At 51.9% G+C, this 25,863-nt stretch overlaps 1 protein-coding gene across 18 annotated transcripts in view; it reads right to left on the bottom strand.

Annotated features, from left to right (window-relative positions):
- Nucleotides 1-25,863, bottom strand: part of MCF2L (MCF.2 cell line derived transforming sequence like) — a 156,082-nt gene that overhangs the window by 49,971 nt on the left and 80,248 nt on the right. For 15 of the 18 annotated variants that reach the window (XM_084759493.1, XM_084759494.1, XM_084759480.1 and 12 more), the window contains 2 exons: nt 10,427-10,510; nt 1,511-1,625 (listed from right to left, as the gene is read on the bottom strand). In XM_084759493.1, coding sequence (XP_084615619.1) covers nt 1,511-1,625; nt 10,427-10,510 — 199 coding nt within the window. Of the gene's footprint in view, nt 1-1,510; nt 1,626-10,426; nt 10,511-25,026; nt 25,296-25,863 lie in introns of those variants that run through there. The other 3 variants (XM_084759497.1, XM_084759486.1, XM_084759489.1) reach the window with 3 other exon arrangements.

The following is a 25,863-nucleotide window of genomic DNA, read 5'->3' as shown; positions in this document are numbered from 1 at the left end:
CTCTCCCGCTGGGCTCTGCTGGCACTGGCTCAGCCTGGAGGAGGAAACGGACCATGGCAGGCAAGGACAGAGACGACGAGTCTGCTGGCTGCGCCCTCTTCCTCGCCATTGGGCCACTTCCAGCAGCACACTCAGGCCTCTCATCGTGGGGTACAATCTACATGCTTCCCACTTCCGTCACCCAGCTTCCTCTGTGGTCTCAGGGGCAAGCGAGGTCAGGGCACCCTCTGCCTGTCTTCCATTTCTCTCCTATATCCTGTCAAACTTGCTCCAGTCGCCCAAAGTGTACTTAGCAGGGTCCTAACATGCTAGGACAAGCCAGAGGGGCAGGACCCCTGATAGTCACTGAAGGGACAGTGGAGGCGGTGGAGCTACTGGTAATGGCCAAGGGGACAGTGGGAGGTGGGGAGGGAGCTGCTAGAGGAGACCGTGGGGGAGGGGCTACCGGTAATAGCAGGCACAGCACAGTATTGACCTAGAAACCCATGAACTGTCTACACCAACAGGGCCTGGTGGTCCCCTGCTCCTCAGGGCCAGCTTGGCTTCACCTCTACTTCCTGGCTCAGTCTTACATCCGTTGGCACAGTGGATCTTCTTCCTCTTCTGGACACACAGAGGCTGTTTTAACTCTTCCCCTGCTCCGCCCACCCTTAGCCCTACCCACCCACTCTCACCCACTCCTAGGCAGGCCTTGCTCTGTGCTCCGAGCCTGCCACCCCTCCTTGGATGTCTGAGCGAGTCTCAGATGGAACACGGCCACTTCTCTAGCCTCTCCCTCAGCTCTGTGACAGACAAGCCACTCTCTAGGAATCCTCCAGTCCCTCGGTCTGACTGAGACGTTCTGCCACAAACCAAACAGTTCCCAGGGGCTGGGCCTTGCCGACGTGAGACAGCCATTCCTGGATCACAGCGTGCAGGCCGATCTGACAAGTCCTCTTTTACTAGACATTCTATGGGTCTGTCCCTCTAGGAGATCTTGACTAATACGAGGACCAAGACACAGAAGTGGCTGCAGCTACTTCTGCTTTCGTGGTTTCCAGCAGCTGCCCAGGGCCAGGTCTCCCCTGCAGGCTGGTGACCTCCTGGGACTGATGACCAGACTGGAACGGAAACCAAGCTCTGGGATTCACTGGGCCTCAGCTGCAGAGGGTGTTCTTCCACACTCGTGACCACAGGGAACCTTTTCCCAAGGACGGAGACAAGGACTCGCTCACCGTGGAGCCCAGAATGGACAACGACTAGCGACGTTTTAAACGAGAGAAGTGACTCTATTTTGTTTTCTTGCAATAATTCTCACTAGTAGCTCATGCTGGACTTGAACCTGGGATCCTGTGCTGGGAGTACTACAGTGCCAAGTAGTTCATGGGAAGAGGACAGGCCCAGGACCTGTCACAGTGGCCTCTGAGCTGTGAACCCTTTCCTCGAGGAGGTGCCACCATGACCCAGGACGCTGGCGTGTCAGTCAGACAGAACACAGCCCGGAAGCAGCTGTGGCTGCAGAGGCCCCTACCTGGGGATGCTGGTGAGATAGGTCATGACATTCTGGAACTCCTTGTCTGGGATCTCGCTGAAGGCTGGGTAGTCGGGGAAGGTGATGACAGGGCTTCCGTCCTGTCCCCGCCCACCTGAGGAGGAAAAAGGGCAAATGTTGAGCAGAGCCTCGGCCTCCCAGCTGCCTCCAACAGAGCAACACAGTCTTTTCACCGACACTGAGTGTGTGCCAATCAGCCCTCGTCAAAAGAGCTTATCTTTATGGTAAATGGCGGCCACACAGAGAGCCACGGCTGGACACATGCAGAGAGCCCAGCCCCCAGTGGACACGCTCACATCACACCTCTTCCACACACAGCGCAGGGAATATCACAGAAGAGGAGGCAGGAGGATTGTGAGAGCCTGAAACCAGGGTTTCTTCTGTGAACCGGTTTTTCCTATTAATGGCTGCATAGGCAGACCATAACAATAGCAGTATCAATGGACATGTTAACATGAAAAGAGGAAATTTCTCGGGGTCTTGCCCCTAGACAAAGAACCACAGGTAATAATGCCTGCTGGGAGATTGGGAATTAGCCTCTCCCACTGTTTTGTCCAGCGCAGAGCTGCCAGCCCTGAAACCACATACACAGACACCAAAAGTGGACACAGCAGGTTCTCTTTATATATGTTGTGTACACACACATATAAGTAACAAATATAATCAGATAAAAGAGGCTACCAACTTGAGAGTGGAAGGGCACGGGAGGCTACTGAAGGACACTGAAGGCGGGTAACTGGGGTAGGGAAAGGAGGGGGAAGATGATGTCACTTCATAACCAGCTTTTGGCTACTTATTTTGGTTCCTATAACTACCACCCTTCTCCATCCCAATCCCTTCCAACTCCCTAGGTAGCTGAGAAAGAACGCTGGAGGGGAAAGGGGACATGGACCTCTTTAGACTACTTCCTCCTGATTAGGGGCACAGAGTTCCTTTGGGAAAGTCCAGTCTTCATCATCAGAATACCAGCAACCAGGAATCCAGCGGTAGCAAAAACAACACCAGGAACCAGCAGCAACAGGGGCAGCAACAGGTGGAGTAGCAGGCACCACAGGCCCTCTCGGGGCTCTTGCATTTATACCCTCCCAAGAGTCCCCTGAATTCCAAATGTAAGCTATTTGCAGCTGGCAAAAATCACACCCCTCCTAGAGCACAGGACAAGTCATAGCAGCTATGGATAATCTGAAACAGGCCCATATATTACACCTGGGATTTCATATACCATAGCTGGGGTTTTAAAGAAACCAAACTTCTCATTGCATAATTCTATTTCAATTACAATAGATACCAAAGAAATTTAGAATATTATAAGGGAATACTTTATAGGCCTGTACTTCCTTAGTTTGGAAACCTAAAAGAAATGGATAAATTTCTAGATGCAGCCAAACCATCAAAATTAAACCGATAGCAAGTCAAAAACCTAAACCAATCCATAACAAGTAAGAATGAAATAATAATAAAAAGCCTCCCAACTAAAAACTATCCAAGACCAGATAGAAATACAGAATTCTACCACACATTCAGAGATCCACAGCCTGTCCTTCTTAAACTATTTTTTGAAAATAGTAATACAAGAAGCATCCCAGACTATGAAGCCAGTGTCACTATGGCAAAACCAGGTAAAGACCCAACAACAAAAAGAAAACTACAGGCCAACATCCCTGATGATGATGAACATATATCTAAAAGTGCTCAATAAAATTACTTGTAAACAGAATACAGGCAAATGACAAAAAAGGTTACCCACCGTGACTAAGTTGGCTTTACCCCTGCAGTGCAGGCATTAGTTCGATATAGGCAAGTCAACAAGTGTAATACATCACATCAACAGGCTTAAAGACCAAAGTCACATGAGTGTACCCAATGCAGAAAAAGCCTTTGACAAAAATCCAGCATGTCTATATGATAAAAGTATAGTGAGAATTCTAGAATCATAATTTCTTTTTAAAAATACAGAAATATTAAAAAATACAGAAATATTATAAGAATATGTTTTCATTTTAATCCCAGCTATGGGGTATGGGGCTGCTCGGATTGTCCACAGCAGCTGACAATAATTTGCCCCCTGCTCTAGCAGAGGTGTGTTTTAGCCAGCTGCAGATAGTTTCTGTGATTGTATAATGTTTGGAATTCTGGGAAAATTTCAGAGGCATATAAATGCCAGAGCCCCAAGAGGTGGGGTTGGTGGTTGTTGGTCATTCAGGGGGTTGGTTGTGATTTGTTAGCATTTGTGCTCAAAGAAGAAACAAGAAGAAAGAATCAAATTCAGAGATCGCCATTGCTCTCTCTCCTCTCTCTTTCTTTCTCTATCTGGTGATGGGGGTGAAACCTGGGGCGAGAAAGGGGAGAGAAAGAAGAACCCACAGAGTAGCAAAGACCAGCTACAGGAAAGTCCTGGGGAATGTAGGGTAGAAGAAACATAGCTCAACACAATAAAAACTGCATGAGAAACCTGTGCCCAAAATCATCCTAAATGAAGAAAAACTAGACGCAATCCCATTGAGATCAGGAATGTGACTGGGCTGGGCAATGTCTCCCCTCCTTTTCAATATTGCTTGAAGCACCAGATTGATCAATAAGACAAGAGAAGGAAATTAAAGGAGCATAAATAGGAAAAGAATTAGTCAAATTATCTTTATTTGCAGATGACATGATATCATATATAAGAGCTCCCCAAAATTCTACCAGAAAACTTCTAGAAATTATAAAAAAAAAATTCAGCAATGTAGCAGGAATAGAATTAGCTTGCAAATATTAATATATTTTCTACTAAATACAGAAAAGGAGATAGTGGACACACTCCTATTCACAGTGGCCTCAAATAAGACAAAATTTCTAAGGAGGTAAAAGACCTCTACAGAGTCTGGGCATAGTGATGCACACCCTTCATCCCAGCTCATGGGAGGTGGAGGCAGGCAGATCTCTGAGTTTGAGGCTACTCTGGTCTGGTCTATAGAGTGAGTTCCAGGACAGCCAGAGCTGTTACATAGAGAAACTCTGTTTTGAAAAATATAGCAAAAAACAAAATAAAAACAGCAAAACAAAAAAAAACTTTACAAAAAAATTAAATCTCTGAAGAAAGAGGTGCCAGAAAATGGAATCCCATGTTCATGAATTGATAGGATTAACATTGTGTAAACGAGCACTCTACCAAAAGCCATTGGCAGATTCAGTAAACCCTGTGTAAACGAGCACTCTACCAAAAGCCATTGGCAGATTCAGTAAACCCCAGTCTAATTTCACATCTCATTCTTGAAAGAAATAGAAAAAGCTACCCTAGGACTCACATGGAACCACAGAAGACTCTGGATAGTCAAACAATTCTCAGCAAACCCGTTGTTGGTGGAGCTGCAAGCTGGACCAGCTGCCCAGGAAGTCAGTGTGGAGAAGCCACAAAAATCTAAAAGTAAGTCTTCCAGCACGTGGCCCACTATGCCATTCTCCAGCAGATGCACAAAGGGCCTGATCCTACTCCGCACATAACCAGTTGCTCAGCCATATGTGTTGTGACTCTAGTCACAATAGCTGGGAAATGGAAACAACCTAAATGCCCTTCAACTGATAGATGAATAATGGAAATATGTTACTAAAATATGGAATACTACTCAGCTATAAAGAAAAATGAAATCGGGTTGGAGAGGTGGCTCAGAGGTTAAGAGCACTGGTTGCTCTTCCAGGGGGTCTGAGTTCAATTCCCAGCAACCACATGGTGCCTCATAACCATCTACAGTGTGATCTGATGCCCTCTTCTGGCAGGCAGGTGTACACTCAGGAAGAGCTCTGTATACATAATAATAAATAAATAAACCTTAAAAAAAAAAAGAAAGCCTGGGCAAAGGGGCACAGCCTTTAATCCCAGCACTTGGGAGGCAAGGCAGGCAGATCGCTGTGAGTTCAAGGCCAGCCTGGTCTACAAAGCTAGTCTAGGACAGCCAAGGTTACACAGAGAAACCCTGTCTCAAAAAAACAAACAAAAAAACAACCAAACAAACAAACAAAAAGACATGAAATTTGAAGGTACATGGAAAGAACTAGAAAAGATCATATTGAGTGCAGTAACCCAGACCCAGAAAGACAAATGTGTGTTCTCTTATCTGAGCTTCCTATCGAGTAAATAACCTTGAGTAACTGCAGCAACCAGGGAAGCAAAATGGGCCATGAGGGCAGGAGAGCAGTAGAGAAGGTAATAGCAGGTACACGTGACCTGAAAGGGGAAATGAGAAAAACGGGAGGACCTTTCATTGGGGAGGAGGAGATAGGTGTAGAAGGAGTGAAGAGAGCAGAAGAACAGCAAGGATGCCTGGGAAGCCCCAGGGAAACCACCTACTGCCTATCTAACCGAAAATTAAACATACTCCATACAAGTCTGAGTTTAAATGAAATCTTCCCACTGGGTGGCAATGCTCCCACACAAGTGCCAAACACCAACACCCGACATGAAAACAACCCTTTTGAGTTTGTTGGTTGGTGTTGTCCAAGAGAGTCTCAAGACAGCATACACTACTGCTGTTGCCTGGGCTGCCCCTAGGGGTGGAAGGTTAGCTCTGTTTCTGGAGACACCATGCACTTCAGACACAGGACCCAGAAGGCCTGAGTGGACCTGACCTGACGCCTTCTCTCTGAGGACCAGCCTTCATGGGACCAGACGGTGTAATGCAGTTTCCAAGGGAGGGCCATGCCCAACAGTTCTACCTATGAACCACAGCAAAGACCAACATGGCACCGTACTAAACTTAAGGGTGCAACAGTGGTACACATACCTGGGAGGTCACCAACAGTTCTCTAATTGAACTCAGGCTTCCTTAAGAAGAGGGAAACTATGCAGGTATTGGAAAACCGGCCAACAACCTGGGGTTCATAAAGTCACGGACCTTGGAGGAGAACCTGCAGCTATAACAAGCATAATTCCTAATTACATTATAAATATTTATCCTCATATGCACAGATTGGTATACTTGTTACCCAACATAAAGAAGCTTCTCTGTGAAATAGAGACCATTACAGAAAACCGCAACTGATGGAAACGCAGAAAGCACGAGAGAGTGTGGTGCCAAGTCCGATGGATACACCTAAATACAAGCCCTGTACTTAACCAGGCCTGGATCACTGCAAAAAAGGGGTGGAAAGATTGCAACAGCAAGGAAAACAGGAAGTTCTCTGTGATGTTGACACCCGCCAAGTCTCATCAACATGGCTACCTAAACAAGACCTGAGCAGTGACGACAGCAGTGGGCGTGCTGCCATGGAAGCGGGGAGCTCACGGAGCCTCAACCCTAGGCAGGGAACAAGGAGAGCACGCTGAGTGTGAGAAGCAGTCTCCAGAACAAGGCCTCCCGACTGGCTATCTAGTCCCAAGCAGTCAGCCCTGAGATCACACACACGCATGTAACATTATACAGGCTGAGAAGGCTGCATTACATGTTTAGAAACACACACACACACACACACACACACACACGTGCACACGCCTAGGTTTATAACAACAACTAAAGAAAAAGGGGCTATGAATTTGAACAACAGGACAGGAAATCTGCAAGAGGGAGCAGGGAAGGGATAGAGGGAGGGAGCGAGCGAGGGTGATGGTGTAATTATCTTCTATAAAACTATTATAAAGACATAAAATTTCACAAAACGGTGAAAGTATCCAAAGCCATCCCTCTGAAGCTGGGTATTCATTTAAAAAATTATCAGAGAATCTTAAATTGATATAAGGTCTTTGTGGGTACAAAAGATTTTGCACATAGATTTAACAGTTTTACAGGTATTAAGGTTTTGCCTATTTGTGTGTTAAAACAAAACACCGTTGACTTATAAACAACAGCTGTTTCCTCCTCACAGCTTTGGAGGCTGGAAGTCTTGGGTTAGGGTACCAGCACTCTTGGCATTTGTTAAAGGTGCCCTTCCTTGATGCACCATGATGTCATGGGCCTGTCCCTTGATATCACCTCAGTAGGGGTCGGGCCTCAACATGTGGATGTGGGGGACACACTCAACCCACTGTCTCAGATGCCACATGGTTGTGGATGCCCGAAGAGTTAGCCAGAAGCTGGGGGGCATGACTGCCGCTCAGGCTCCAGGAGCCGGGTTGGTTACTGACATTTGATGTTCTCTGCACATCGGGGCTCCCAGGCAGCTGCCCACTTCTGTTTCTATCCAGGGTGATTCTCAAGAGTAGAGGCTGCCCCAGGCTGACTGGCACCCTGAGGGGTAGAGGAACCTGCCATCTTGAACTCAGCCATTATGTGGAGAGGGTGTTTCAGGACCCTGGGACACTCCATGAGGTATAGGGTAGTCTCTTATTTCGAGAGAACTTCAGCCCAGCTGTAATTCTGCCATTAAAGCTACCATGGGGGAGACAAGGCTATGAACACTGGGAAAGCCAGGCACCAGCAGAGAAGGAGGAAAGGCCATGAAGCTCATGGTGCTCCAGAACCTATGGACCAGCCAGGTGGCTGCTCTGCCAGGCTGAGTGGGCTGCACGAGGCCCCACAGGCCTCTCATCGCTGCACATTCAGTTGGGGTGCTGGAGGTTGGGGGCCTCAGGCCCTAGGTGGGTGTCTCTGATGATGTGGTCTCATCTCAATGGTGCTTGCTGGGCCTTCTGAGGAATGGCCACATCATGGGGCCCTGTGAAAGGCCTGGTCAGTTACTCTCTTGAGTAACATGGACTTATGTGGCTAAGAATGATACTTGGTCTATAGCAGAGGAGAGGGTAAAATATAGAATCCTCCCCAGCAGGCACTCAGGGTCTCAGCTGATGGTAACTTTGTCTTATAATCCAGGGATGCCGCAAAGCATGTGGTTCAGTGCAGTGAGAATGCAGGTTCTTAGGTAGGACACCAGGGCGTTCAGGTAAATGGGGGATGGGAACGAGAGAAGGGGAGACACCCGCTGAGGTGTGCAGAACGTTCCATGTGTGAGCCTCCATTAACAGTGAAACAGACAGTCCTGGTTGTAGACATCCAAGTTTCACATATTTGAACATCTTATAGCAGATTCTAACACGCTTGGTCACAAAGAACACCTCCAGTCATCAGCTCATGCCCGCCTAGCTTGGCTCAGCAGCCTCCAAGTCTGAGGTGAGATTAACGCTGTCTGTGGGCTGTGTCTCGCAGGAGCCGGCACCACGTCCAGGTTTCACCCAGGTCCTGCGGGGCACCAGCAGGGGCTGCTGTCAACTCCTGGGCCCAGCACATCCTCACCAGCCACCTGTGCATCTTTGCGGTTGGACAGACTCTCAGACTCTCAGACAGGAGGAGCCAGTCTCTGAGGCCAGGTTCAGCGAGGGCCTTAGGTGATGGAGACCTGACCTTAACATCATCTATTAAGCAGCCTGGAGCTCTCGGTCTGATGTTAGACTGTGGAGAGGTGGGCATGCGATGAGGCTACCAGGATCTTACCCTCAAGTGCCCTAGGCCTCCCTATAGGGACATATGTGCAGCTCATGTTTAAGGTCAAGACCAGTAACCCAAGGCTGGGGCAACCATGTGACTAAGCCTGGGCCTTTACTAGGGTGCTGGTCAGTGGGAAGATGTTGAGGAGGTTAGAATCGGGGTTGGGGGCAGACACTGGCATTTTCACAAGCTTTCTCTGAAGCTTCTTATCTGTTCTACTGTCCTCTTGGGTGGGAGGGACTCTTGGGGAGACCCTTCCCAGTGGGAAGCAGTGAACTGCCTCATCAGCAGAACTCCTCAAGAGGTTCCACTTTCCTGCTCACCTCACATGCTAGACTCTTCCTAAGTTGGTGATACATCCCATAAACTGTACGTCAGCTTTGCTCCTGCCCAACACCTTAGCACTCCCTGTAATCTATGTGTGTGGAGCATGCTGTACCTTGACCACAAGCCTGGCTGATGAGCAAAGGCCAGGGAAACCAGAGAAGGGCCCAAAGCATACGCTGCTCCTGGGGTTACAGATATGGACAGAGTTTCTCCTTATGTGGCTAAGTGAGGAGGGGTTCCAGGCTAACTAGAGGGGGCATCTGAGCTGACCTGGGATTGAGAGGAAGGCTCACATGGGGCCTTTTTTCTGAATTGGTCTTGACAAACAGACATGTCTAGGCTGGAGGGCAACAGCCACATGCTAAGGATGTTCATCCTAGGGGCCGGGAAACTTCAGCCCATGGGTGTTGTCACAGGCTGGGTGTGCACCAGCTGTGGCAGAAGGTGGGACAGCCACGTCCCTCAGTCTTCAGCTTGCTTCCTAGGCAGAGTTGAGAAGGGGCAGCAGCAGTGCCAAGGAAGGTGCCTAGTGAGATATCTCACGGCCCTGCTCACAGAAGGCACTGGGTCAGTGCGATGGCCATCCACCCACTTAGGGCAGTTCAGGTAGAGGAACCTAGCTTACCCTCCTGTACATCTTGACAGTAGCCTGACAGCCATGGCTGGGATCTCAGTGTCACGTAAGGCTCCTTGCGCTGGTGTTAAATCTGGGAGGTTCTTTGAGGGAGAAAAACCCAACTGTGGTACACAGAGGGAGGCCTTGGGGGAAGGGATTAGCTTTAGTCAACAGGCAGGTGACCTGTGATTGAGTCCTAAGTGGCTTTACAGAGACTTGACACAGACACACATAAACATGTTTGAGCACACTTGTGTACCCCGCCTTTCACCATAAGAAAACCTGCATGGCCTTAGGGTTCTGCCAGCAAGATCATCAGCCCTAGATGCATCCCTCAGCTCTGGGCCTTCTAATCTGTGAGGTAAATAAACTTCTTAGTGACTCACCTAATCTGAGGCCCTGCAGTGTGGACAACAGAACACAGACGAGGGTTGTGGCATGACCCTGGCACCTCCACCCCGGGGCCAGACACTTTACAGACAGCACCGAAGCGGCCACTGGTGCAGAGTGGGCTGCAGCCCTGGCTGTGCCCCTCGGCCCTGGCTTCCGTGAACTCACCAGACAGGTAGGCAAAGCGCTTCTTCAGCTGCTCCCGGATGTCAGCGGCACAGAGCGGGACGATGTCCTGGTGCATGATTTCATCTGCGGGGAGAGCAGACACGCTGTCACTGGGAGTAAACCTGGCCTCACAGCCACCGGGGCTCTGGGAGCAGCCCTTGGGAGCCTCTGGAACAAGCCACAAATACCTAGGGAGCTGTGGTCACGTGGCTGGAAAAAAAGCATTTCAGTTTCCAGTGAGCAGAGCAAGCCTTTGTTTCTCATAGTACAAACGCTGAGCGCTGAGTGATTCACCATCAATTTTTAAAAATGTGTCTAAGAACCAGAGAAGGGAAGAAGAAAGAAGGGAAGGGGAATATGGAGGGTGGAGGGAAGGAGGAGGGGAGGGTGGGAGGGGGAGAGAAAGAGGGAGAGAGAGAGGGAGAGGGAGAGAGAGAGAGAGAGAGAGAGAGAGGTGCCAAGGGAGGAGGGCAGGACTTGACTCACAGGTAAACAAAGTGCCTCCTCCTCCACTGCCTTGGCAGAGGTGCAGGCGCCTCAGGGCTCTCACTTGTTGCCTATAGATGACTTGCTGGCTAACAGGGCCATCTGCCATCATCGCAGACGCAGAGTCACTACAAATCCCCAGATGTTCAAGGCCCTGTGCCTGCCTGAGGTCCTACCATTCACCTGATGCCTGTGAGGTCAGCACTGTTAATAGGAGTGAGACCTGGCTGCACGCTGGTGGCTCTGCCCTGACGTTCGCTGTGAGCTACACATGAACATGGAGACAGACAGGCAGCACCCCAGCTAATCCCAAGACGGCACTGACAGAAAAGACCACTGGGACTGTCGGGGGAAGCCAACCCAACAGATCAAAGGTAGCAGTCTCCTACCACAAGGCAGGCCAGTGCAGACAGTCCTGGACATCCAGTGTCCATAAGACCCACAACTCACAGTGACCACTGGCAGGTGCCTTCAAAAGTAAGTTCTACCCTAGAAGACCCAGGTCACAAGAGGCCTAAGAAAGTGCGTTGTGGAGACACTGTCACCCTAAAAGCTCCCATGGAAGCAGCAGAGCAGACGTTAACTGTACAGTACTGACCCCAAACCCTGCTCTTCGGTGCTACAAATGCCTGCTGCTAAGGCTCATAATATTCAGTACACAGGGACCGCACACTGTCATGGGACAAAGAGGTGGCAGGGACATTGTGCCTGTCAGAGCCTCGGGGGTGGGGCACAGCAGGGAAAGCAAGGGACCAGTGCTCCTGTCCACCACACTGTGAGCGCAACGTGCAGAATCCAACCTCAGCAGCCAGCTCGGCAATGGCGATTCCTGTGTGGCAAGAGCAGGCCCGGAAGGGGTCACCAGCAAGACTGATATATTTTTAAATTCTGGGGAAATGATTTAGGGCTTATATGCATAGCACTCTGTGTGGGACACTCTTGAGGGGTGGCCCAGCCTGTCGCCCATCTCAGGTGGTGATATGCAGGTTTTTACACCTTGATATTTTCTCTCAACAGCTTTAAATATAGCAGTGGGTGGGAGGCCTGCGAGGCCTACTCTCTCACAGGCTTCTGGTTTAAGGAGAAATGTAAAGGGAGTTGAGAGTCTTTCTGAACATTCAGGGCTACCAGGAAGTTTGTAGGTGTTGCCTTAGGCTGGCGATTTCTTCACAGTAGATAATGGTCCATACGGTGTCCCCCAAAGCCAGTGATGAGTTGAGCCCTGAGCAGGGCAAAGTCCCTAGGGATGCTGCCATGGCTCTGGGGTCCTCTACCGTAGGACTAACGACCTGCACTTTTAAACTTCTAGGCTGCAACTATTCCCAAGGAAAGAAAATGTCAGTGTCATGACTCTTAATGGAGACGTTCCTACTGAATCCTCAGAATCCTCAGGCTACATTCCATAGGCTTATAAATGACACTGTCCCTCTGGGTGACACATTCCTGGATGGGTAGGCTCTAAAGGTTGCGAACTCAGCCCGCCTCACAGCTCGGTTCCGTACTGTGACCACCTGAAAGAGCTGTTTCCGAGGACAGGGATGGGTTGACACATGACTGAATTCCACTTGGGGTCACCCAGGGGCCTCCTGGTTAACCTCTCTGTAGGAACTGTCCTCAGAGTATTCTTGAGCTCCTCAGCAGAGAGGCATGGCCAGCCTGGGCCTCACCATAGCTGTCCCATGAGAGGTGCCAATTCTGTAGGAAGTCGGACTGCCATGTCTTTCTCTCTCTGCCTGAGCAGGGCCTCAGCCCCCATCCCATGAGCTACCACATGACCCACCCTGGCCATAGCTGCTGAGGCCATGACACCCAGACTTATCCTCCTTCAAGCTTATACAAAGAAACGTCTGGGCTGGACCACAGCTCAGGAGGTTAAGCGTTTGCCCTGAAAACACAAGGATCTGTGTTTCATCTCCAGAACCCACATGAAAAGAGCATGGAGTGTTGCTGTGGCCTTGTAGTCCTGGCACTGGGAGAGAGAGACAGGCAGGTCCTTGGGGCTTACTGACCAGCCAATCAAGCCTACTTGGCGAGCTCCAGGCTAATGAGAGACTGTCTCAAGCAACCAAAAACCATTGATGGAACCTGAAGAATCACAGCTGAGGTCCTCTGGTCCCCACAGGCACATGTACAGATGGGCACACGTACTTGCACATGATGCACACATACACTCGAACATGCACACAAGATAAAGTACTAATTAAATAGTATGTGTGTGTGTGTGTGTGTGTGTGTGTGTGTGTGTCCATTACAAGTGTCCACAAGCACTCTCCAGCCAGCAATGATCTCTACTGTCCCAGGCTCATCAGGCTGGTGACATTTTTTCTCTCTGAATTGTAATCTTTTATTCTTTCTGATGTTTCTGCAATTGAAGAAAAATGGATGCGTCTGTGCCTTGAGATTCAAGCTTTCTCTGTCTCCTCAGCTAGTGTGATTTGTAGAGCAGATCCATGCTGCTGGGACAGATCCTCAGGAGGCGGAGTCCTGGAAGGTGCCCTGGGCAGGAAGCAGGTCAAAGGCCAGGGTGGGCCAGCTTCCACAGAGCTCCTCTGTGTGAGCACAAGGAGATACAGACAAAACCTCACACTGTGGGACCCCAGTCATAACCCTGCCAGAGTCAGAGGGGCAGTTAGGAGGGGTTCCAGGACACAAGGACAATAGACAGCTCGAGTTCAAACCCTCCCCAACCTCATGGCACCATGTCCCCATGGGCCCCTGTGTCAGGATACAGGAAGTAAGGAAAGAAGGCAAGTGTCCCAGCGCTTGAAGTGCAACCTAAGTGGCCTTTCTAGGGATGAAGGGACCATCATCCCACACGAGACAAAGGAAGAAGGCCCATCTCAGTCCAGGTCAATTTGGACCTAGACTTGAAGGGCCTTTAACTGCTGTGGTTTATCCACACAAAGCAGCCTGGTTGGGTATCTGGTCCACATAGGAAGGGGTGTTCTTTGATCTCTAAGTCTTTTTTGTTCAACAAAATTAGGTGACTGAAGTGAAAGTCCTCACACATCAACTCAAGGTCGCATTTCTTGCTTTTATCAAGAGTACCAGGTGGTGAGATAGCTAAACAGCATCTCACAAGCCTCTCTGCCTTCCCAGGGGCACGTTGACCCCTGGCTCTGCTACCCAAGACCCAAGAAAGTGACAGTCACAAAGAGGAAAACTACCTTAGGGCCAGGTGGGCCAGAGACCAGGCTGGGGAGGGGAGGAGGGACCCTCTGAGGGGAGGGGGCAGCTGGGAAATAGGATGAGAAAGCTGGTCCTTGCTTGGCTGATGACTCTCACCAGGGCCCTGGCCTCCCTCAAGGGGACAAAGCAGGAAAAAAGGCTCCCTGCTCTGGCGGCTGTGCTTTATGGTCACACAGTAGAGTCTGTTATTTGCTAATTATCTCCTTTTATTTATAGCCCACAAAAGCCCATCCTCAAGGGCTTTTGCTTACTGTCAATCAAACATAATGCTTCTTTTCAAAGTCCAGGGTTGAAGGTCAAATGGGATTACATCACTGGTTATCCGGGTGGGAGATCAGCCCCATCAGCCCCTCGGAGAGCCTCCAACCACAGACGTAGTCAGAGTCATGGACAGGAGGGTTCCGTCAGATAGCCAGGCAGAATAAAATTTAAATTCAGCAAAGTGATGCTTCAAGTGACAGGCTTCAAACCAGCTTCTTCCTCAGGATGGCAAGGCTGGGCAGAAAGTCACAATATGGTAGGCCAGCATTGCAGTTGCGTGCTGGGACTGAGGGCGTACCCACAGGTGCTCAGAGCTATTGACCAGAATTGCAGAATTCTTAACGTTTTTTTCTTTCTTTTTTTTCTTAACATTTTCAATCCCAGGATTTTTATTATTCATTTTTAAAATTTTAAATATTTTACATCACACACACACACACACACACACACACACACACGGGGGAGGGGGGGAGAGAGAGAGAGAGAGAGAGAGAGAGAGAGAGAGAGAGAGAGAGAGAGAGAGAGAGAGAACAACTGAGCAACTGAATTCACTGTTACTAACCATACTTGTCCCCTTGATCTTAGAAAACAAGTTCTTAAAAGCTTTAAAAATCAAGGCCCATAATAAAGATGGAACTTAAGGGATGTTGGGAAAAGCACCTTCAGGGCAGGAGGTTTCCCCCTCAGATCCACTCAGCAGAAAGCCAGGCCAGCAAGGGCTAGAAGCCATCCATGCTCACATGCCATGGGGCTTCTGACAACCATAAGGCAAACACACTTACAGACTGGCACATGCACACAGTCACAGCACCCAGGTATCTTCAACCCCAGTCCACAGTTTTCAACTAAGTGTGTGGGAGATACTCGGAAGCTGATCAGTCAAGGCAGGAAACCCACCAGCTTCACACAAACACAGGGGACGTTGCCTGTGTTGTTTGCCCCACGCTAGGCATGACCCTGTGGTGGAAGGTCAGGGGTTAAGCTCTCTCTCACCTTCCCAAGGGCTGTACTGTTGCACAGGCAAACACCTGCGTGAGCATTCACACCCTGGAGTGTGGGTGTTACTACGCATGGTGGTTTCCAGGCTTGCAACCACTCCTTAAAGGAGCACGGCACCCAGGAAGTCTGCGGTGCTCTGCTTGGCTCTCAGAGGAGACACTGTTCATTCTCATACAAGCTCTCACAACTGGGTGGAGCTGGCAGCTGCCTTGCTACATAAAGGTTGGCAGCACCTGATCTCTGCTGCCACCCATCCCACTGTGGCATCTCTAAGGTCAGGTTCCTAGGATGTCACCTCTGCCTGTCCCACAGAACTCTCTGCCATGCTCAGGAGAAATCAACATCTCATGCCAGCCATCACAGGACAAGCCCTTGGGTTTCTCACCCCAAACTCTCTGGCCTCGGGTTTGAGGTTGAAAAGCCACCTAAAGTAGAAGAGTGTTGGGCGGCAGTGCTGCCCAGGATAACCCTCACCTGCAGGAAGTAGACAGGTCGTCTAGGGAGCACCGACACCCACTAAGCTACCACCAGGCTAGCTTTGGGGAAAACCCAAGCATCAGGCCTACTCCTTTCTCATCTACCAGGGAAGCCGTTGCTCACTTAAGTCTGCAGAGGCCAGTTCCCACAGTAAAAAACACAGGAGAACCTCAGTGTCCCAAGCAATTAAATTATACTTTAGTTAGCTCATAGAGGAAACTGGTCATCGTAGTAGCAATAGTAGCTTGCTTGCTTTCCTTCTCAATCTCTCTCTCTCTCTCTCTCTCTCTCTCTCTCTCTCTCTCTCTCTCTCTCCCTCCCTCCCTCCCTCCCTCCCTCCCTCCCTCCCTCTCTCTCTCTCTCTCCCTCCCTCCCTCCCTCTCTCTCTCTCTCTCTCTCTCTCTCTCTGCCCTTCCTTTTGGTTCTTTGAGACAGGGTTTCTCTGTGTAGCTCTGGCTATCCTGGACTCGCTTCATAGACCAGGCTGGCCTTGAACTCACAGAGATCCGCCTGCCTCTGCTTCCCTGAGTGCTGGGATCACAGGTGTGCACCACCATGTGCACCTTGCCAGTACTTTCTTGTTATTAATGAATTTAACCATCACAGCCACTGAGGTAAGGCTACTCCTTGAATAAGTAAGATGACCTGCCCAAAGTCACACAGTGATGTCTATGTGACTGCAGGGTCAATGTCAAGGGAGGGCAGACACAGGAGCTGGATGGCTTGAGGCTCCAAAGTGAGGACCCAACTTCAGGGTTTACAAGTACAAGCTAAGGGTGTCGTTTCTGATGCTGAGGTGACTGGACAAGGGGCCTGTGGAGGGGAGTAGCCCCTTGGTGCCCCCCATGGCCTGTTGAGGAGCAACATCTTCAGCTTAACTCCATGATCAGCTGATTCTCTCGTGAACCCTCGTCTTTGAGTCAGTGGATGGAGAGATAGCATTACAATTTGCTGAGGAAGTACACGCCTGCTCTGAGGGGTTGGTGTCTTTGTTCAGCTCTTCAACACAGGCAGAAAGGGGACTGTATAGAGACTGGAGCAACTGTCTCCAAGCTCTGAGCTTCTGCTGTAAAGAAAAATGGGGCTGCTGCGCAGGGTGAAGGTAGCAGGGTATGGGCGTGCGGCACGGCAAGCAAGGCCTTGGGTGGAGGATGTGGAGGGTGGGGCATGTGGCCTGGGGTTCCCATTCCTTTAACTGCTTTCTCAATGTTTTGTTTCAACGGCTCTGAATACAGGAAGCACTGCTGCACGAGACCACTACTCTAATTGGGTCTGAGACAGGGACTTGCCCTGGGGACTGTGCAACTGGCCACAGCCTACTCCGCATGTGCTGTGGGGCTTTGCTGTCACTCTAGTGCTAGGGAAAGATGCAAGGGATGAGCAAGGCCACTGCCTCTGCCTCCCAAGGGGTGGCTTGGTTCCCCCCCCCCCTGTCTCTGTAGGTCCTTCTATAGCCAATGGTTCACAGATGGGCTCTGGGTTTGGAACGAGAGGATGCCTGAAGCTGGGAGTCAGGGAAGGAGGGTCAGGTCCTGTCATTGGATGCTGCCATTCCCATCTGCCTGGGCCCACACCAACTGCTGCTCTTCCATGCTGTCACCAAGCCTCAAACACTGCACTTGTCGGATGCCCTGTGACAGTTGTGATAGCTCTCACACTGCCTATCCTGTCATGCTTAGGTGAAGCTAAGAGGCTCCCCCAGACCCTCTTGACCCTTCAGGGAAAGGATTGTTTCCTTCTCTGTGTGCAGCAAACCATTCTGCGGGTGTACCCTAGAAAGCCCTTTGCACGGGTCACCCCAACCATTCGCCACTATTCCATCTACTTGTCAGTATGGACATCAGTGGATCCATGGCCCAGGGGATTGGGGTTCCTGTCTCAGCCCCCGAGCTCATGCGGGCTGGCTTGAAGTCATCCCAGCTGGTTCCTCAGATCCTGATCCCATTTTGCCCCCCAAACCCTACCCTACAGCGTAAGTGTCCCCAGTGCTGTTCTCCATCCTTGCAGCCATCACCCAGTTCAAGGACAAGGCTGTGGCCAGGGCTCATCTCATGGCCTCATCACCTCCTCACTGTCCATGGTGCAGCGGCTACTGAGCCCTTTTAGTGGAGGTGATGGGTCTGGTTTTAGTAATGTTTACCTAGTCAGCCTTACGTGAGCAGATAACACAGCTCCTATAGAGCCTGGTGGTCGTCAGGCCACGTGGCTGAGCACTGACTGTAGACAGCCACTGGGATCCTACCTCTGACATCCTTGGCTTCACGGCATCCTCCGCTTCCACTGACAAGGGGGAAAAGCCAGGCAGTAGAACAACTACACTGAGGTCTCATTTTGAAAACAAGTGGTGTCCCATAGGAAGTCAAGGCGCTTTCCAGCCAGCAAGCCCTTGCTAAGTGGGTTTGAGGAGAGAAGCCTTGTGCACTCAGCCCAGACTCAATGATCCTGACTCAGGAAATTGAAGACTGTCTCTGCTCTGACATGGGGTGGGAGTCACACACCCAGCTGGGGTGGAGTGCACAGTGCATGGAGTTTCCTTCACAATGCATTCAAGTGCGTGAATCTGTGGGTGCGACCAGTGAATCTGACCTCATGGAGAGACCAACACCCCATTGGAGCTGGGGAGGTGCACACTGAGCTAACCAGCCAGCCAGATGCAGGGCCAGGGAGGGCAGTGGAGAGTCGGTCGGCATGGCTGGCATGCTCAGCCTGCCCATGTTTCTGCTTGGCTCCTGGCCTTGGCCTGTGTCTGTGGGAAGATACAGAACAAAACGTGTTCTTCTGATGCTTAGGCTATAGAGACACCGTGGCGCCCTCTACCCCACCGGGCAACAAAATACTGGCTTTTCCCTGAAACGCTTCACTGCCTTCTACACAGCACAAGAGCTAGACAGAACCCTGTCAAACTTTAACTTTCTTAGACGGCACACGACCACCTCAAGTCACCCCAGAAGGCATAGTGGGTGGTGTCACATGGGCCCAGTGCCCTCTGCAGTCATGCGCAGACTGGTAAAGTGCAACGGAGCACTTGTGGGAGGCGCCTGGAGGGCCCTGGGCTTGGTCACCTCCATGCTCGGGAAGGCGTCATATCTACTCATGAGACCCACCCCACTTCAGCCCACCAGCCTCAGAGGCTTTCTCAGCTGTGAAACGCGGAGAGACGGACACATGGGAGTGATGCCTAGGGCCATCCTTAAAGGCAAGAGGCCAGAAGTCTTCAAGGTTCTCACAGGGAGCAGAGTGAGTGCGTGTGTGCAGGCCTCTGCTGTGTGGCTAGCGTCCTGATACCCCTGGTCCTTCAGAGGACCACTGCGCTAAGTTTCCGTCACAGGGGTCCACCAGCTGGGTGCTTGGAGCCTCCCCAGCATCTGGGCACAGGGGGCATAGGGGTGACTTTGAAGGATCCTCCTCTATGGTGATGAAGGGCAACACGGCCACAGGCGCTGTTCTGGGGAGCAGGGTCCAAGCACCAGGGTTCTGTCACCACTGACATCTGTCTTTGTTTTGTTAGGAAAAACCATTTCATTACAGTCAAGGGCTCTTTGGGGATCTGGGAAATCAAACTGTTTTTATAACGATAAAAGAGGTCACTTGCCGTCCCCGTTCTGAGCTTAGTGGTGTCTGTGCTCAGATATGGTGGGGCACTGTATATACCAGAGCCTGGCAGCCCCAGGGCCTTCCCATGGAGCTCACCCCGGGAAGAGGGACTGTGTTTCACAAAGAAACACCTTGGTCACCACAATGGGTTTGCATTCCCCCCCACCCCCCAAGTTAGTATTTTTAAATCTCTGGCAATGTTTCACTATCAACACTTGGCATCGAGCCTTTTGCAATTCTCAGTAAGTTTTAACAGCATAAGGGGGCTGAGAGTCTGGCCAGGACGAGTGACAGAGAAGGCGAGGCGCATGCACCCCACTGAGGCACAGCGCTGGGAGACCTACAGTTGCCATGACGGGTCCTGGGAGAGCTCAACACTCCAGCCCTGCCTTCCTTTCTTTTACCTGCCTGGCTCTGCCAGTCGCAGCCCACAGTTGTGGCCTGTGGGGAGGGGCAGGTAGCCGGCCCTGGGCCTCTCCAGCTTCAGATGCCATCTCTGCCTACCACGTACCACAGATCAGGGTCCACCAGGAGGCCCTGGGTTCTGGGCAGGCTTTGGGCCCAGCTGTTCAAGATGTTCACTCAGTAAGGGACAGTTGATCGTGCGAGTGGGCGAGAGTGAGCTTCATGAGAGCCCTGAATAGAGCGCTGCGTGTGGCCTAGACTCAAGGGCCTCTGTGCTTAGGGCCACCCTGAGTTGCAAAGCGGCGCCTACGACGTGCCAGTCTGCTTCTGTCTTCCCCTCTTCCCTGCAGCCCCCGATTCTTCCCTCTGGCCTCTTAAAGCCCATATGGCCCTGATGGCAGCTGAGAGCTCATTGTGGCCAGCCCCGCCCAGCTACAGGGTATGCCTCAGCTGCCTTATCTCAGGACAGCTGGAGGCCGGGAAGCCCGCTGGGGCTCCGATGACCACACCATCACTGTATCAGGAAGGAACTCGGCAAATGACAACTTAGGGCCCCTGATTCCCCATTACCAGCCTGAACTGAGATCACTGGAGGATGGGGGCTAAGGGGCGCCAGCCTCTGCTCACCTGTGTTAGGTGTGCCTCGTGCACACATGAAAAGGGGACTCATCTCCATTTCAGATGCAAACCAGCGAATGCTGAGCACAGGTCAGGAACAGCTCAAGGCTGCAGGGGAGGGTAGCACTGGCCCACAAACTCAGCCCCACGCCAGGACATAGCCTCAACCACCACAGACCACGGCTGTCTCCCTTAGGCTGAGGGAGGTGAACCTGTCCAGCAAAGGGACCGAGGCAGGCTTGAGTAGGGCTCGGGAAGCACAGGGAATCCAATGGACACAGGTGCCTGGGAGTGAGCAGCCTTTTACGCCACAACGCAAGGACCTGGCTCACCTAACTGGGCAGAGCCTAAGGGCATCCTTCAGCTGGGATCTCCTGGCGACCTATGGTATCAATCGCGGCTTCACTGAGATACACGGACAAATAGACACCGTGTGGCTGAGGTATACAACACGAAGTATGTTCACACCTGAAAATCATTGCCACGCTCTCTCTATCACCTCAGTTGCACCTGTGTCTGTGTGGTTACAAGAGTTCACACTCAGGAAATATCCCTGAACTCGGTATGAACCAGTGGTACCATGTAGAGCTTCAGTCAGGCTGTTCTGTGTAACTGGGACTTCGTGTCCTTTGTACCCCCAACCCCAACCCCTCAGCTTTCCGGCACCCCACTCATTGAGTTTTAAGAGCATAAACAGGTCTGACTCAGTGGCTGGGGGCCACAGACTGGCTGTGATGGTGGGGAGGTTGGGACGGCTGTACCCCCACTGAGGCACGGGTCCTTGGAGAGCACGCCTCTCCCCCTCTCTCTGCTGGGCAGGACTGCTCACCTGCACCCAAGGCTCTGCTCTATTGGTCACACTCAGGGGTTACGGAAGGACTCTGTGCTCTCTGCTCCTCGCTCTCCTTGCAGGTGTGCAGCCTTTCAGGTCCCACACAGAAGGCATGAGGACACACAGCAGCTCCTCCAGGCTGAGCTGCATCTATGAACCACATCGTCTGAACCCATCACCCACGGACGGCACCAAGCCTGATCCACTTGGCTGCTGCCGACATCTCAGTGAGCAGGACAGGTGTAGACCTACGAGTGGCACAGCTGGGTCATAGAGTATTTCTAATTTTAGTGTGTTTTCTGTGAGGCCCTTGCTGCTCTGCATTCCCACCAGCAGTGATGCCTTCCTGTCCCTCCACAATCCTCTGTGTTGACCTCGAAAGGGAGAGCCATGGACTCAGACTCCTGCTGGTGATGCTCTGTGTTTGACCTTGGCACCTTGGTACTATCCCTGCTATGCAACGCTGACCCAGAAGCTCCAGATACAAAGCAATGGACACTGAAGCCACCTGCAGGAGGAAGGGATGCATTCGAAGTACCAGCCTTGCCCACCACGCGCTTCTGAGCACTGGGCAGTCTGCCTTTCCCTCATACGAAAGAGGGATGAGTGTTCCCACCTTGTGGGCTGGAGGCCGCCATCTGGGGAGCACAGCCTGTGGCCAGTGCTAATGCTGCTGACAGCAGTACCCTGGCTTCATGAGGACATTGCCAAGTACACAGTGCCACCCTGCCCTTCGCCCACGGGGGCCGACAAGGGCCAAAGCTAAAAACACCAGCATGGCAGCTGCAGCTGAGGTCTCAGAGGCTCCCTGGAGGTAGTGGGTGAGTGCACAGGAGGCTGGGGAGAGGGGTCACCTTGGTTATGCCCTTGATCGAGATCACCACAAGGCAGTGACACCAGCTCTCTACCAGCCTCTCCTTGGCCTTTCCCTCAAGGATGCTAGAGATGAAGCAAAGCCTAGGCAGTGACGGTGTCGGAATTCTTGCTGGTTCTTGCGGCACTCTGACCTTTCCTATGTACCCCTGATGAGACAGCCTAGGGGGACTAATGGTGAGATGCAAGGTCAGTGGGCACCAGGGTCTGGCCACCCTCCAAATGACTCAATACTTCAGAACCAAGCCCACAGCCCAGGCATAAGAAGTGCTACCAAGATGGTTCCCATCCAAACAAGGCGGAGCCACATCCTGCTAATTGGATGCTCTAGCCCTTGCTTCCTATCGCTGCATCCTGCCCCTGCATCCTGCCCTTCATCCTGCCCCTGCATGTCATCCATGCAGAAAGCGTGTGGATTCCCTTGGAGTGCAAGGCAGAAAGACCCGGATTCCAGATGCTGAGTTTCCAAACATGCCAGTCCAGGAGTCATGGCTGTTTGGCCATGCTCACCTCTGAGCTCAGGACAGGAAGGGCATGAGTCTTGGAACACATTTCTGAAGAAGCATCCAGACTGACCTGGCATGGTGAGGTACAGCATGTGAAGAGCGGTGGGGTAGAGCTACAGCATGACAGGGGCTGGCCAGGAGCCCACATGCCACCTTAGGGGCTAACTGTGCCCCGGTACCCACACAGTGGGCCTTCAGTGCTGATGCAGGCAGGGGTTGGCCGGGGCTAGCCCAGGCTGAGGGTGAGTGGCGGCAGGTGAGCGGGTGCTTTGTTCCCTTTCCTACTCATCCTAAAGCAATGACTTGTAGGCAGAATTGCTCAGTTACAGCTCAGAGAGGGCAGTGCAGAGACTCCTAAGCCACAAGCCCCTGCTCCCCAGGCAGAGAGCAATGTTTTGTTCCCACGGACACTGGGCTCCTCATGGCCTGGTGCTAATAGCCTCCTGGGATGGGAGGGGTCCTGTCTGTGGTCCTCCCCTAAACTGCACAGAGGGACTTTTATCTCTATAAAATCCTAAAAATCAATTATATCAACCTTCACCAGAGAAGCTTCTCAAACAAAAACAATCACAGACACACACAGGGATGGCTGAGGGGGCAGGGGATGGCTGGTGGCAGGGGGGGGTGGCACTCAGAGATGATGAGCAAAATCAGTCGAGAAACCAGAATATGGCAGAGAGAGACACTGAGAGAGTCAGGCTCTGTGAGAGTGTGCTGTGGGGGTGGGGCTGGTGAGGGGGGGTCACACACACCTGTGGGCCTTAGGGATCACCGACAGGCGTGGGCTGAGTATGTATGCTCCAACATGCTACTCCCATTCTCCAGGAGCTGTGAAAACCTCACGGTTTCCCACCCTGGCTCAGGGGCAGGGCTCCAAGCCTGCCCCCCCTGAGTGCCCAGGCACTAACAAGCACTAGGTGCTAGGTGTCCACAGAGGAGTGTCCACTTAGAGAAACTACAGCTACAGTGGTCTGTGGTGGCGTTCATCACATGGACCCACAGCTACAGCGGTCTGTGGTGGCGTTCATCGCATGGACCCACAGCTACAGCGGTCTGTGGTGGCGTTCATCGCATGGATGGACCCACAGCTACAGAGTCTGTGGTAGCATTCATCGCATGGACTACCTGCTGTTCTTTCAGAATTCTAACAAACAGTCCCGGAAGCCAAAGCAGAAACCCTAACCTTAGTCTACAAACCCCTGCAAAAGTCCTCCGAGCGGTGGATATCTTAAAGCTACAGCACAGAACACACATGCACCAAGAATTGAAAGGGAGCCATAAGGATCTGGAGCTTCGCCTGGCTAAGAAACAAGCCGGCATTGAATGTGATTCCGTGTGGCCCCTTGCCTCTGCCATGCTGAGGAATCCTCTACCATCCGCTCTCTGTCCCCAGCGGCTTCACTGGAAAATCGGATGCTCTATATTTATTTGTCATCATGGAGCTGAGGGCTGATTCATTAAAATTCACAAAAACCCCTTATGGGTCATGCGTGCATCAGTGCTTGGCAGAAATACCACCAGGAGTCGTAACTATGACAAAACGCTTCAAAAGGAGTGCCCTTCCTCTCTTAGAAATAATGGAGGAACTCCAAGCTACTTCCTTTCTGCCGGCCCCGTTCTCTTTTTTCCCTGGGATGACTGTGCTCTGCTCCCTGGGGCCCGTGCCTTTTAGTGCCAAAGCCCAGGACCAAGCAGCTAGCTCCGGCTCACAGCACCCACCCTCCCACAGAGGCACAACCAGCTCTGAATGAGACTACAGAAACCCCTGGGAAGCCGCCATCTCACTGCCCAAAGGCCACGGCCATCTAGTCCTGGATCCTGCTGCCCCCCAGGCTCTGGTGTCAAAGGGGCAGCTGTGGGGCTAACACTTGCCAGGTCTTCCTGCTAGGAGGAAACCAAAGCCACGCTGCTGCTGGCTCTGGCGGCATTTTTCACTTGCCAGCCGGCATGTCCATGAAAAATCCTAAACAAAGGAGATCATTTGTTCCCAGCCTCCCAAGGTGTGCAGCCACCCTTCATCTGGGAGCAGATGAAACCGCTGCTGACCACAGGTAAGGTCTGAAGGGTATTTCCCAGACCCCAAGGACAAGGCATCACGTCCCGGACCCTGAGGGAATGGGCTGTTTTTCTCTATAATCTAGCCAGCCCGAGCCCCACCCCCATCTGTTCCCTGCTATAGGAACCACAAGCTTAAGAGTCCCCAGCCAACAATAGGACCACAGCACCAGAACAAGCCCACCTGGACTCTCGTCCCCCACTCAATGGTCATACACATACTTGTCCCACCCCACCCCCCTGCCTCTCACATCTATAGCAAACTCATTCCTGAGGAAACAGGGACCCAGCAGAGCCCTACGCACCTGCACTTGTCTTCAGCAGGAGCCACAGGGCCGTGACGTCCTGGGACAGTAGGGAGATGAGGCTCAAAGTCATACTGTCACCCTCACCACTGGTCAGGAGCCGAGGACCTGTTTGCTGGCAAGCCAGCCTGGGGTGCACAAAGGAAACCAGTGGAGCTCCATCTTGGGCTACTGAGTGGGGACACTACGCCTCCCTGGTTTTGCTACACGGTGCTTGCCTCTGAGCGCGGAGGGCTGCAGCAGTCTGCGGCTGCTACAGCTCCTTGCAAGGCCTCCTTGATTTGGATTCGATGTCCTGATTAAGGAGCTAGAATCAGCTCACTTATCCTGCTGCAGACAATTAACCGTTGAGTGCCAGGCAGCAGCTGAGTCCTGCCGGCTGCAGAGCCAGGCGCCTTGTTGTTTGTCTGGACCCTCCCTGCAGGGGCCCTATCTCAGTCAGGTTCTATCCACAGGGACAGCCGGGCACTGGGACCTAAGCCTTAGAGGCCCAGGCAGGTCCTACCCACCCACATAGCCCAGGGAGCAGAGGCAGGTCTGTCCACTCAGACAGCCCTTGGGCAGGAGGCGTCACATCCCCACACAGGCGACTGTTCTGGGTGTGACCCTCGGGTTCACCCATTCTCCAGGTGGTGGACAATGTGGTGGTGGAGAAGGGCCCAGAAATGGGGTCTCCTAGGCTCCAGGCTCACTTTACACCGTCTGTGGCCTCAGTTTCCCAGTGCGAAAGCTGGTGACATGAATGAGAATGCTCTCGCGGTGCTTTTGGAGACTCCATCTTCCTGGACAGGAGCCACCACCCCTGCCTTGAGGCTGCAGCCACCAGGTGGTCATGAG

Source organism: Acomys minous (genome assembly GCF_964271855.1).
Source record: "Acomys minous genome assembly, chromosome: 15".
Lineage (NCBI taxonomy): Eukaryota > Metazoa > Chordata > Mammalia > Rodentia > Muridae > Acomys > Acomys minous.
Note: the sequence above shows the minus strand (reverse complement) of the source record. Positions and strands in the feature narration are given on the sequence as shown.